This window comes from Opisthorchis viverrini (assembly GCF_000715545.1).
Source record: "Opisthorchis viverrini unplaced genomic scaffold opera_v5_753, whole genome shotgun sequence".
Lineage (NCBI taxonomy): Eukaryota > Metazoa > Platyhelminthes > Trematoda > Opisthorchiida > Opisthorchiidae > Opisthorchis > Opisthorchis viverrini.
In genome coordinates, this window is record NW_008752417.1 from 40,291 (window position 1) to 53,623 (window position 13,333).

Genomic DNA, 13,333 nt, shown 5'->3' on the forward strand with positions numbered 1-13,333 from the left:
TCTGTTCACGAATCGGCCATATCATTCTATCGTACAAAAAACACAGGTAACCGAGAAGATGACACGGTGTCACCACTGTTTTAATCTAAATTTTACCGGCCGCGTTTTCGCAGAAAAATCACCTTGGAATTGCTAGTGAACCGATCGGTCACGGTACCAAAATATATCTCATCAGGCCGTGAGAGCGATCCGAACGAAAACAAAAAGAGTGCATATTGTTGACTTGTTCCGAGTCATATCTCAAGAAGTCAAAACTCGGCATCTTGGCTGGCTACTGGCAAACTATTTCAAGATAACATAAAGGCCCGTAACAGTTATTTGCAGCGATCTTGTAGTGGCTTGCCAATGTGAAACTGAGACGAAACACGCCAGGAGAATGTTCTCCCAGCTGAGAGGTTTGGCGCTCTTGAAGTGTGGTGGGATATTTCCAAACGTTTTTGAAATTTGTATCACGGTACCCAGAATGGGATGCTCAGACATATTCCCCACACTTCTAGGAGGATGCATTCTTCATTCAGGCGGTTGGGAACTTGCCGTTCCGTTTTCTCTGAAGCGGGGGAAGCTCCGTTCACAATAAAGAATATTAAAGCTCTGATTTTTTTCAACTGTAAGTTGAAATGGTAGAGGACAATTTCGTCTTCACAGCCAGCGGATTTTTCATTCAAACTTTAGATGATAGAAAGTTACACAGAGATATGTAGATAAATGGAAATTTGGGTAGCCAAATGGATGTGCGGCCTCCGGTTAACGTACATAAATACAGATGAACAAGCCGCAAGCTGATTGACCAAATGCATCGTCTAGTGATTGCGTAAATCAAGGGCAGTAATAATAGGGAAGATGGCGAACACTAATCAGTATAGCAGGCAAGGGATACAGCGATTATAGTTATTCGTGGATTTCCTGTTATGTCGCTGATAGAACATGGTTTTAATGACTGACCTCGAACCGTAAGCAGATCCTACCACCTGCCGAACTCAATTTGCTGCCTATTTCTGAAATGGGAGTTTGGCTTCACCAACAAGTTCGGCTGGACGTGTTCATGGCATGCGAGTTGAGGCAGCGTTTCAAATATTCAGTGAAATCCGTGAAAAGTCTAGCGATGTTCAACTTACCAATAATGATATTCGGGAGAATAAATTTTTGCCATAATTTGTATTATGCTGGCAACCATTTGATGTTAGATAATTTCCACTTAACAATGAGTAGTCTAGGAAGTCAGTCCTGCCAGTCAGCATTCGCTAAGTCGCAGGAGAACAAGGATGATTCAAAAGTGGAAGACCTGAATTACAGAGTGGATCAAATCGATTGCAGCCATCAACACGGAGTCACGGAAGCACGTCAAACGAGCTGATGTTTTAAAATTGGCATGCTTGGACACTTCAATCATCAATGGTCTTATACCAAACCATTTAGGTTTTGGATTCCTACTCTATTCACGGGTGCATCTTGATTATCGCAGTGACATATGGCACCATATTAATGAACGAATTCAGTTGAGTCTCACATTTCAAACCGAATTCGTGTGCGTTGAACATCGGGCCCCGCTCTAATGATTGATTTAACGAAGCAGTATGGCTCATTCTGAAATGAATTAGAGACGTCGTCAACATGAATTTTTACTCTCATTCCATTTGAGGTGCTCTCAAATCACTCGAAGACTTTTCGGCCATTCTTAAGCAGGACGTTATAGGCTTGTGCGTGAAGGTCTTGTGTGTGGATGCTGATGCCTTATTCTGTGAATATCATAGGTCCAATTTTTCGAAACGTCAAATGAATCACTATGTATCTCTTACCCTGTTCCTGTGGGCATCGATTCGAATGTTCAGTCTCAGACGTCATTTGGTTCACCGCAGATTATTTTTATATGCTCATATCCACATTACTGCTTGCAAAGAGGCACGTTATCATATTGCTATGGTTGGGGGATTTTTAGGTTCATCCTGGAATTACATTTACCCAGGCGTACACTGAATTCTGGAATTCTCTTTCATAGCGTCACTCGTGCCTAGATCTTGGTCTCTGTTGCGCACCCAAACACTTGTATTCTAACTCTGTCGTTGTTGGTTTGCAGACACCAGTGTACGTCAGCTTTGGTACTGAAATGACCGCTTTTGATCGATGACTCAAAGATGTCTTAAGTTAGTTAATGTCATTGGCCATGTCTGACGGCTCGGCCATGAGAGAAGACGTACGGTGGAGTGACATATTCTCCGAGAATGAGAGTATGTCGCTTTGCTTTCATGCGTTTCTAGAATTAGATGAATGATCCGCATGTCACATATGTGAGTTTGAAAGTTGTCTATTGCACATGCGTTTTAAAGCCAGCAAATCACGAGTCCCTGTGAACTCGGAGTTGCGCGGAAAACCTTCCCACCGTCGACAAAAAGGGAGCCGTTTAGCGAATTCTCATCAACGTTTCGTCCGGTTAGTGACGCCGGGAAGCTCTGTACATCTGTTCCACCCTCACCGAGGTTCACTGGAATTGTGAACCTCAAGAATTCAACTATCGACGTCTTGGTTGGTGTCCCGAACTCTTGACCTCTCTCTTCTTCTTATCCGCCCGTGGCTCTCGGGCTGTCATAAACAAGGAATCAGGCATAGAAAAATAACTGAGCCTTGCATATATGTGAAACGAAAACGTCACGTTGCGGCCGATATGTTTGTTTTTGAGGAGTTCAACTTCAACTAATGAATTGTATGAAATCTCGCTTATCCCAAATGGTAAGACTCAGTACCTTTTGAGGAAAAAGTTTAGTTGTCCGGTGATTGACTGAGCACATGGTTAAAACATAAAGCTTGTCCTACTTGAATTTTTGAGTTGGATGACAGAGTGATGACTCACATTCATGTATCTTGCACTGATATTTTGTTTGAAACAATTCCTCTCGTCAACGTTTCACTCCCGAAGCGCTCTATGATGTGTTGTGCAGCAGACAGCGGGTGACATCAAATGGTGCCAATCGGAATGATCTTCTCAGGTCCTTCAAAGGCTAGCCTGATGCGCGAAGAAATAACAGTGTGGTTTCGAAAGATGGTTTGTCTGCGTTTCACAAGTAAGCTTGTCTTCATTTGCGACGCCGCTTTGCATCTGGAGGTTTTCCAACAAAAAGTGATTGAAAAGCGATACCTGTAGCACAATTCCGCGGAGTTTAGAGGACGTATTAAAACTTTGAAAATCAGAACCCGTCATATACCAAGAATTGCGATAAAATCTTCATTGACAAAATGACGGTTGTAACAAGTTTAGCGTGGACGTATGTGTTTCCCCAGACGAGCCAACCACATTATATCGCCGATATCTTGTGCCAGATCACAGTCGATTTTCGCAGCTTAGAACTCCAGCACAATGGGTAATACTTGGCCAATGCCACAGAAAGCCTTCCGTACACAAATAGCATTGTGATAAATGATTCCGTTAAAATCACATATGTGGATCTGAAGATAGTCAAACAATCAAGTTTAAGGTAGGTGAATTCCAAAGTTGAATACGCAAAATGGTCTCCATATTCATCCAGTTAAACGTGTTGAGTAGTTTCGAGTGATTAACGTGATGTGTCCACACCTAATGCAGCAATCAAACAAGCTCTCATCATATTCAAAGAAGGATAAATTTATGACCAGAGGCAGGGCTTTCTCGTATAAATTTAGAGCATCCAACAGAAAGAATTAGGCCGATGAACACCACAAATTAACCCCACATTTGGGCGAGTGGTAATCACTCCCTACCCTTAGGTACACAATCACAATTTCATGAAACACCAGATTGAACATAGAAAACTATTTTAGAATTTCTTTTAGAAAATGGCATTATTCACTCTAAGACCGAAATTTTCCCCCATGGATTGCAGAATTTTAAGTCTTTTTTGAAAACAAATCAATTTAGAGATAATGCGGGACATTGATTTTTTCGGTGTTACTTGCGTGCATGTAATGATTCTCTCTCCAGTTTACTTGAATAATTCCTTGCAGGTGTAGGTACCTGCGAATGACTGAAGTGAGCTAGCAATAAGCCACTCATTGTCTACTATTATTTATTTGTCCACGATCAATTATGTTGGAGAGGCTGCCGGATATGTTTGTTAATTGATGTCTCTCGCGTTCATGTTGTCATTCTCACTCCAGTTTGCCTGACAAAATGCATGGAGCTGTAGGTACCTGACTGTAGCCAGCTAGCACCTAGCCCTGTCGTTGATTTCACTTATTGTTTTTTCAACATCTAGGCTATCAAACAAGTCATGGTTGTACCGCAGCGTAAAATTCAACGCACATAATTTGAAGTCACATCCAGATGCCCTTACAATCCGAAATGCCCACCATGTTGACGGAGGCATTATGAATTCCATTAAATCTTGTAAAGAGTTATCGTCGCTTCCTGTTCAAACTATAAAAGAAAATATTGCAACGGGCACCCCAATTCGAAATTTGAAAATAAAGAGTACAGAAAGGAGTGAACTATCGGACCAACATTTTGCACGTTTGAGAGAACCCATCCAGTGATTCCACTTCCGGGTCCTTGTTTTAAACTAAACAACTAGGCCTTCAAACTAAACATGGTTGTACCCCAGCGAAGCATTAGTGACTAACACTGATGTCAATCTGTTGCCGATCGCGATGAATATTATGAGCACGGTGATGACGATGAGAAGGAAGAGGATGACGATGGTTTTGACGATGATGACGATGACGGTGAGTATGGTGACAATGATGATGATAACGATGTTGTTGATGGTGATAAGTGACGACAACCGATTGGTTGTTTGTAACCGTTTGGTAAATATCAAAATCTAGTCAAAATTCAGATCACAAACAAGCCTACTGGACATATGTGCTAACCAAAATGAAGTGATGCGCGCTACCATTCTACATAATCAGATCATGAGAAGATATCGACGATTTGTGTGGCCTTGCACTTGTAATAATTTCTTACCTAGCAAACGTAATCTTTGGAACATGATTAAAGTTCATCCCACCAGTGATTAAATCTTGTAATGTGTTATCATCGCTTGCTGTTCAAACTAGAGAATGAAATCTTGCTACGCGCAACCCAATTCCAAATATTAAAAATAAAGATTACAGAAAATTGGCGAACTATCGGAGCAACATTTAACTGGTCCAGGCCCTTGCAATTTACATAAGCTACATCCATAGAGAAAAGTAAATTTCTTGGTTCGAGGTTTCGCCTGAAGTTCGATTTCGCCCAACTATAACAACTAGAAGCGTCGTGTGACCATCAACCTAGGCAGTGAATAAACACCCAGCTTTTGAGAGGTTTACGCTGTGAGTCCAAATGATTGGTCAAATTTTAAGCTGACCTACTGGAAATAAACATTTTTCTGGTGGCTTTTAACATAAAAATACCGTATCAGTATCACCATGGACCAAAGGTATCAGCAAATGTACGTATGTAGCAAATTGCCACGTGAGACCGCTTTGAGGACTCAGTTTGCTGCTCAGTAGTGTCTGCAGCGCATAGGTGCTCAATGGGATGATCCACATTCATCCTAAAACATCATGAATCACCAATGTGAGCAGGTTGCTGGAAGAAATTAAACAAGGAGATCAAAACGGTCGATGTAACCCTGGTTAGAAAAAACTCCATACCGCAGTGCTAGTAGATTTGTGGCTGATAGCTTTTCACACTATCGCCATACATGTGTAAGGCAAATCCGATTTAGAAGAGGTTTAGTATAAAATTCGGGGCAGATGAAGCTTTGAGTAAGAATGAACACGATGCGCCGTTGTCTGCTTCTTATTGCGTTCTTGTTCTGCATCGACCACGTTGAATGGGTGGAAGCTGCCGGTGTCCACTACTGGTCAGCGATATTTAACGACGAACCGTCAGCTAACTGGACAGTCTTTATGGCTTCTTTATGGCTAAAAACGTGGAGAAATTATCGACATCAAGTACGTCTCAGTTGGAGTTTTTACTGATTTTATTGTCCAATTTTTATCTAAACTCCACAGGACATAATTTTCCAAGGGCTATTGGCACTAATGGTGCACCAAACAGTTGTGTTCTACCCAATTTCCTATATGGCTGTGATGCTCAACCGAAAAACCCTGTTGATCAAATTCACAACCAGCGTGTACATATCTCTTGGCCTGTGTTCGTTTTCGACAGTATTTTCCATGTCGTGCTCAAACAGACCAATTCCGAGGGCACCGGAAATTACATGCAATATGAGGAAATATTTCTTGAGTACTTGGTAAAATCAAGTAGTGGTTATTTAAAATAAACACAAAGAACACCCCTCTGATTGAATTCACCAGTTCGCTCGTGCCGTTTTCGCGAGGGGATATATGAAAATCGTATGCAAAACGGTTACCCATATTGTGTGTGTCTGTAGCCAATAATAAGTTTCAGCGAGTGCCTGTGTCATCGTTCTCACACATGGTCCACACAATCTCTGGAAGCCTAGAATTTAGCTACCTGTAGGCCTGTCTTTGAATTATCTCGTGAAACGACATAAAGTAGACACAGTAAACGTTCTTGTAACAATGAAATTCAAGCTAATTCCTCGGTGACAGATACACTCACTTAGTGCATCATCACATCAACTCAGATTATTGAGATTCTTTCTACCATGCCCACGAAAAGAAACTCAATTAGACAAACATGGATAACCCAATTCATCGCCATGTTCGATTGGAGTAATTTGTGGTTGGTCACGACAAGGAGCTTGATAAAGGTTCAAGTACAACGTGCAGCCAATTATTTCTAAAGCCTTCGGCTTGTCCGAGAGAGACGTCAATATTTTTTCTGGTTTAATATTAGGCTTCAAAGTCCTCTCAACGGTCAGCTGCGGTGTATTACTCATTTACGTACATCGATCCTGGAACTTTAATCAGCGCAAAAATTCCTTTGATCCGGGTTTAAACTGTGCTGTCGTACGGGCGACGCCACGTATAGCTAATGTTGATGTGGTGTGCCTGTGCTGCCCGGTGTGTTTTCGCAAAGGGGCGTCAAACGGCGAGGCGTCTTCGGTTGTTTCGAAATTTACTGCCGCCCGTCTTCAACAGGCGTCTTTCAGGCGTCCGCCGTGGTCCGTGCATTTCAACTTTGGTTCTGCACCCACCCAAGCGAAACGCGGAGGCGCAAAGTCTGCCTACCTGTCGATTAATGTCTTCGATATCCACAATAATATACCGGCTTTTGTTCTGGTTCTTCCACAAGGTGTTGCAGAAGGTCTACCATCAATACGGTAGACTATTCAATGAGGAGGCCTTCGGTTCAATGATCTGGAACAATACAAGCCCCAGTATAACAAGCAGGGGAGGCTGCCGGAATACCAGAGGAACGCAATGGGGAGCAAGCGGAAACTCATGAAGATATAACCACAGCAACCGTGATGGGATTTAATAAACATTTCGGTATAACGAAAACTATGCCCAGCGAACAAGTATGCTGCGCAGCTTATTGCAGAATGCAAACATTAAAGATGGACAGACAAACTGCGGAATTATTTCAGAGCGTCTATGGCTTACTCGCTTACTCACCCCGAGGTGTACAGCAGACAAGGCAAACGAGTTGATGACGCCAGCGCGCCGATGTAACAGGGGATCACTTGTAAGCGTGCAATCCATACTTGAAGTTGTGCTGTGATACTACCGGTGTAAGGAGGAATGCCCTCCAACGGGAAGTTCCTTATCCGCAAACACCAACTAAGCAGCTACAACCTATTGAACCAAAAACTGAGCATCTTATTCGCTAGTAGTTTCTGGAAACCAAGACTTCTCAAGGGTCTTGGAAGAGTCTAAATTATGCTATTGTAAACAGACACCGTAAATCAGTTGCACAAGTTCAGTAATAGAATTCACCGTCAATTGGAGGCGGCGTGGAGCTTCAAGAGGTCCAGAGACTTCGCGCCTGCCTAATCAGTATTATCCGCCGTTACAGATATAATAGGCCATCTGTTGTTTTCGATTAAGGCCTTCATTCCAAAGAGCCTAGTTGCGCAGGTGGATTTTCAGATTGGTGGTGTATTGTATAGACAGTCCGAAGCGAGTTCCACCCCCCGACATGGATGATTTCCACCCAAATAACCAACCTGGTATGAAAGGCTCTATGAATGTTACATATACACTACTCAGTGGAATGTTGAGGCGCACAAACCGTCAACAGTCTGTGCGGTCAATTCTCTCTCTAAAAGACCTAGAGACAACATATGTACAGTTTGAATGTCAATAATGACAACAGGCGTTCTGGAGCACACTTTGAGGGTCATTCACGAGTTTGTTTCATCTAGGTGTCATGGATGAAGCATCTTCCGATACCAAGGTGTTATCCATGGTCAGTAAGATGATCGTAGTTCTAAGTTAGACAACTGGTTAAAAACTGTCCAACCTCCATCACCCAGCCAACGAGCAACCAGGAACAATTTGTAGAAGTCGTGTTTAAATTATCGATCGAATGAGGTCAGGCTGAAGAATATTGTGAAACCCGCTGCAAAATCACATGGTAAACAGTCATTACTATTTCAGCTTCATGGGGAAGCACATTGGTGTGATGGAGATTTTCGTTTGATTTTTATTCACACCCGGATTAACAGCTATTTTTGATGAAAATTGGATGGTAATGGGGATTGAAGACCGTTGAATCTATGCAGCCATTGATGTGTAACACGTCCAAACATTTGGGACTTTCGCACATGGAATAATCAGCAATGCACTCTCGGGATAAATTTTCGCACTGAATTCCCACCATCTTAATGCAAAATTAACGCAGTTTATTTGTTATTCACAAGGGGTTTGAAAGAGAGCTTTGACGGATTAGTACGAGAGCATTCCGTGAGGGCTGCCTTGCTAGCCATTAATGAAACTTGTCTCATGTGATAGTGTCCGAAGAAACTGATAAATATGATGCAGCGAATCAGTATTGATAATAGGTTTGGATTTACCACACTCCCGACGAATTGAGGTGTTTTCTTTCCTTGAGTAAATCTCCATCAAATGGGGTGCGGCGAAAACTAATCAGCTGCTCGAAACAGGCAAATATCTTACTAGTTAGTTGTCGTGCCCTAAATTCAAGTAGTTAGTTAGCAGAAACACACGCGAATGCGATACATTCAAATTATTGGACAGGAATAATGCATGATATTTCACCAAGAATGCATGATCCCAAGCGTTCTACTTGCCTTCTTGAGCTTCCCCGACTTGACTCCCGTTTGTACTTTACTTCAGGCGAACGTTTTCCACACCTACCTCGTCTTGCGTGCAAACAAAATTCCAGCGGAGAATATAATCACCTTCGCCTACGACGATATTGCAAACAATCCTAAGTAAATATCATGTACAATATTTGACATCTGATGGTAACTAGTCTACTAGTCTGATAGTGACTAGTCTTCAGAAATCGTTTTTCTCTATTTGGCTTCAACTTGTCTCATTTTTGCGCCGTAAATTTTACGGATATAAATCATGAATGGAACTGGATGCCGTGTGTCTTTTGCGCCACTCAAGATAAAGTCTCTGTAAAGTCTCCACCATTTCATGGCGTTTCACGACACCAAACCCCATATAACTCTGACGAAATCAACACTAGTGAATAGCAAAGTTTGACTTTGTTTCGATTGTCAGTAGTCTGGAATAAACAACATCGATACCAATATGTCGTTTGAGTGCATCAGACGGCTAATGATTTGGATCGAGGATAAAGCGGACAACGTAGAAGTCTTAAAATTTTGTAATACAACCGATTGCTGTCTTCAGTAGAGGAAACATTCTGCGGAACTTAAATGTTCCTTCTGGCTTCCAGTTTTCAATAATCGTAAGTTGTTTACTGCCGAATCGATTTACATTCACGGACACTTGGTGAGGATATGCTCATATAAACTGTTACTAGTAGCGTTGGCTGTACATTTACATAAAATAGTCACCTTTTTAAAACAATTTGTAAGGTTCAAAGTTGTCCACCCACCGGGATCATTGTGGGATGCATAGACAAGAGTTGCGATGCAGATCGTTATTATACATTCAATTGAAAGTGGGAAACAGGATGCCATCACCGTCGTTAAAGTTTAGCCAACTACAGGACAGGTAGCAAACTTCCAGAAGAATTTCCTTTTTCCATTCCTTTCCATCCGAACTACACGTAAATTCTTTTGCAAAAAGCTCGCTGCGCCTTCTCATTGTTTTATTTCAGAAATCCGTTTCCAGGTCAAGTGTTCAATGACTACGAGCTAGAAAATGTTTACAAGGATGTGGTAATTGACTACCGTAGAAAAGTATGTCCGTGCACAGAAATTAAATGAATTTGTTCAATGTGTAACACAAGGTGCAAATAACATGACATTGCGTATAAAAACACAATGGCAACCGTAGAGCAGGCCAACCAGTTTTACTGCATTCTAGAACGGTTAATTTGCCTGAACGATCAACCTGATGCAATCGACACAGTGGACACCAGATTAAGTTGCAGTCATTGTGGCATGTCCCCGCTGGTGAAGTGCAAATTATAACTGTTTCGGTTGTCAGTAGTCTGAAATTAACAACATCGATACCAAGATGTCGTTTGAACGCATCAGCCGGCTGATGATTGGAATCGAGGATAAAGTGGACAACCCAGCATCGTTAGAGGAAACATTCTGTTGATCTTAAAAGTCCCTTCTGGCTTCGAATTTTCAATAATCGTAAGTTGTTTACCGCTCAATCGAATTACATTCACGGACACTAGGTGAGGATATGCCCATATGACCTGTTACTAATGGTGCTTGGCTGTATAATCAAATAAACCTACTGCCTTTCACCCAATAATGTGTGATTTTCTAAGATCTCTACCTATCGGCATCATTGTGGGATCTATACGTCTATGTTGCGATGAACATCGTTAGATTACACTTAATTGAACGTGTGACACAGGTTGCATTAATCTTCGTGAAGGTTTTTCCAGTAACAAGACCGGGAGAGAACTTCCAAAACAATTCCATTTTTTGTCATGTCATTCTGTTGGATCTACATGTAACTTTTTTGCAAAAAGCGCACGGTGCACTTATGTTTTTCAATTCAGCAATCCGTTTCCAGGTCAAGTGTTCAATGACTACGAGCACCCGGATCACAAAAAGGGTGTGATGATTGACTACCATAGAAAAGTATGTCCGCGCGCAGAAAGTAACTGCATTTGTTCACTGTGTAACACAAGGTGCACGTAACGTGACACTGCGTATGGAAACACAATAGTAACCGTAATGCAGACTAACAGGTTTTACTGCATTCTAGAACGGTTAATTTGCTTGAACGAACACTAGTCATTGCGTCATATGGAACTCTCAAGCAGCACGTGACCGATTTCACACTCGTGCTTGCGGCCTAGCGAGTAAGCCTTCAGTGAACTAACGGTAAATTCACAGCTTAGTTCTCGATCTTAACCTTCAAAGCTAGCGTTTTTATCAAAAGAAAAGCGTGTCACTGCTCGCACCCATATGCAGAGTTCCGTTCATGAAGTGTATGCTTCGAATATTATCTGGAAATTGTGGTACCTCCTGGATTGGCCATTGGCGAACAGCGTTCGATGGACACAAAATCAGGATTGGCTAATGGTTTCAATCATAGTTCGTCTTGGTAACCTGTCTGATAAAAATACCATTATGCGCAATCTCACAAACAATCACTTTTTATGTTCTCATCATTCAGCGACCGTCAGTAGCGCGCGGTTGTGAAAGGCCAGCTATCTGTTCGGACTTGTACAAATTGGGGTGGGTCGACCGTGGTTTGCACGGATTGAGGGTTTGTTTTGACTCATTGTGTTGTCTCAAACCTGAATTATGGATAGTCGAAATCCATGTTCATTCGCAGTGCTGTCGATTGGCTGAATAGGAGCCCCTCAAACCCGTATCAACATTCTCCGGTAACACTCTGAGCTTTTAGAGTGCCGTGCCAGTCTTGGGTTCCATGTCGATTGGCAACTCACAGTTCATGTTTCGTGAATTTTTCCACGGCTTCTTGACTCGCTTATGATGGGAGGGGAGGTGTCGGTTTACAGATGCAAGCCAAGAAACCAGGATAACTTTTATTCGCTTGCATACCATAAATCTCCCATTCGGTCAGTTATACAATCTGTGGACTTGGATTGGTGGCGCAATCCTTGATTACCCGATCGTTGTGCGTATTAACCGATTCAGTGATTCGATCCCGCAAGTAGTTTGTTGAGATAGAGAAGATAGATAGGTAATAAAGGGTGATAACGTCCCGTGCAATACGTAAAGGGTGTTATCAAAGGAAAGAGCCTTCACTCAAACAAACTCCGAAAAATCAGCCTACAGCACAACAGGAAATCAGAACGAATCAATCGAAATGAAACACCAAACGCAGAAGTCGGATTGAGAGCCAATCAAATGTGGGGAAGGAGACCGTTACACAAGAGTAATCGGTAACCGATCCATCAGACCATGAACGAATGGTGCTGAGACAGAAAACACTTGAGTTCAGGGAATGCAGCCCACATGCAGCAACTACATTTTCAGACGGAATATGTTGTTGGGCCTATTCTGGGGATACAGCGGACAGATGAGCACTCTCTTGATCAAAGCATAATATCGGGCAGATATGGAAGAACTGCCGACCCAATCACTCACTCATGATATCACTTCCGTTGGTGACGGATCACTTGCAAACTGACCACCAGGATCAGAGAACAGCTGAGCATATGGCTTTGTGAATGCCCCTTTTCGCACCTTGGTTATACTATTGTTTCTCAGTAGTGAATACAACATGAGGATATTTTCATTAAGAAATTTATTTATGCTGCCCAGAGCGCGATTTGGAAATAGCTGAGTGTCACCGTTCGAATGGCAAATGATAAAACTAACTAAAGTGGAATACTGGCTCTAACCACTCGCATATATTAAAAGCCAAATGTGCCGCTATAATGCGTGAAACAACAGCAAACAAACAGGCGTCCTAAAAGTACACCATGGACAGGATTGAACTCTGTAACTTGCTATAGCCTTCTGATTTCCTTCATCACCTGTTAACCAAGGCCGTTTACATTACAACCCTGCTTCTAAAAATTATGACTTAACTCATAGTTTTTGGGAATATTCCAACTGGTTCCCACTTATATGTCACTTTTGCTGTGCCTTCTTATGTGCTCGGGCGCCGCCAGATTATATGCCATTCACGACCGTTTAATTTTCCCGGTAACTTGCAGCGGTCCTTGAGACTACGTTTTCATTTATTACACTGGCCCCGGTGGGATAACATATGTCACTTTCACGTATGGAAAAGTAAGTTTTTTTAATTTTGGCTCATAGCTGTTCAAAAGGAGGTCAAACTGACAACGGATTGAATGGGCACATTGCTTCCGGTAATTCCCCATAAAACGGAGTTTATAGTT

The 13,333-nt window shown here is 42.2% G+C and overlaps 1 protein-coding gene across 1 annotated transcript in view; it reads left to right on the forward strand.

Annotated features, from left to right (window-relative positions):
- The window catches only part of T265_15700 (hypothetical protein), a gene marked incomplete at both ends in the record, with an annotated part of 25,141 nt that extends 14,915 nt beyond the window's left edge, over positions 1-10,226 (forward strand). Inside the window, 2 exons of the mRNA XM_009178973.1 lie at positions 9,184-9,281; positions 10,145-10,226. Of these exons, the coding sequence (XP_009177237.1) occupies positions 9,184-9,281; positions 10,145-10,226 (180 nt within the window). The remainder of the gene's footprint in view (positions 1-9,183; positions 9,282-10,144) is intronic.
- Between the last annotated feature and the right edge of the window lie 3,107 nt (positions 10,227-13,333).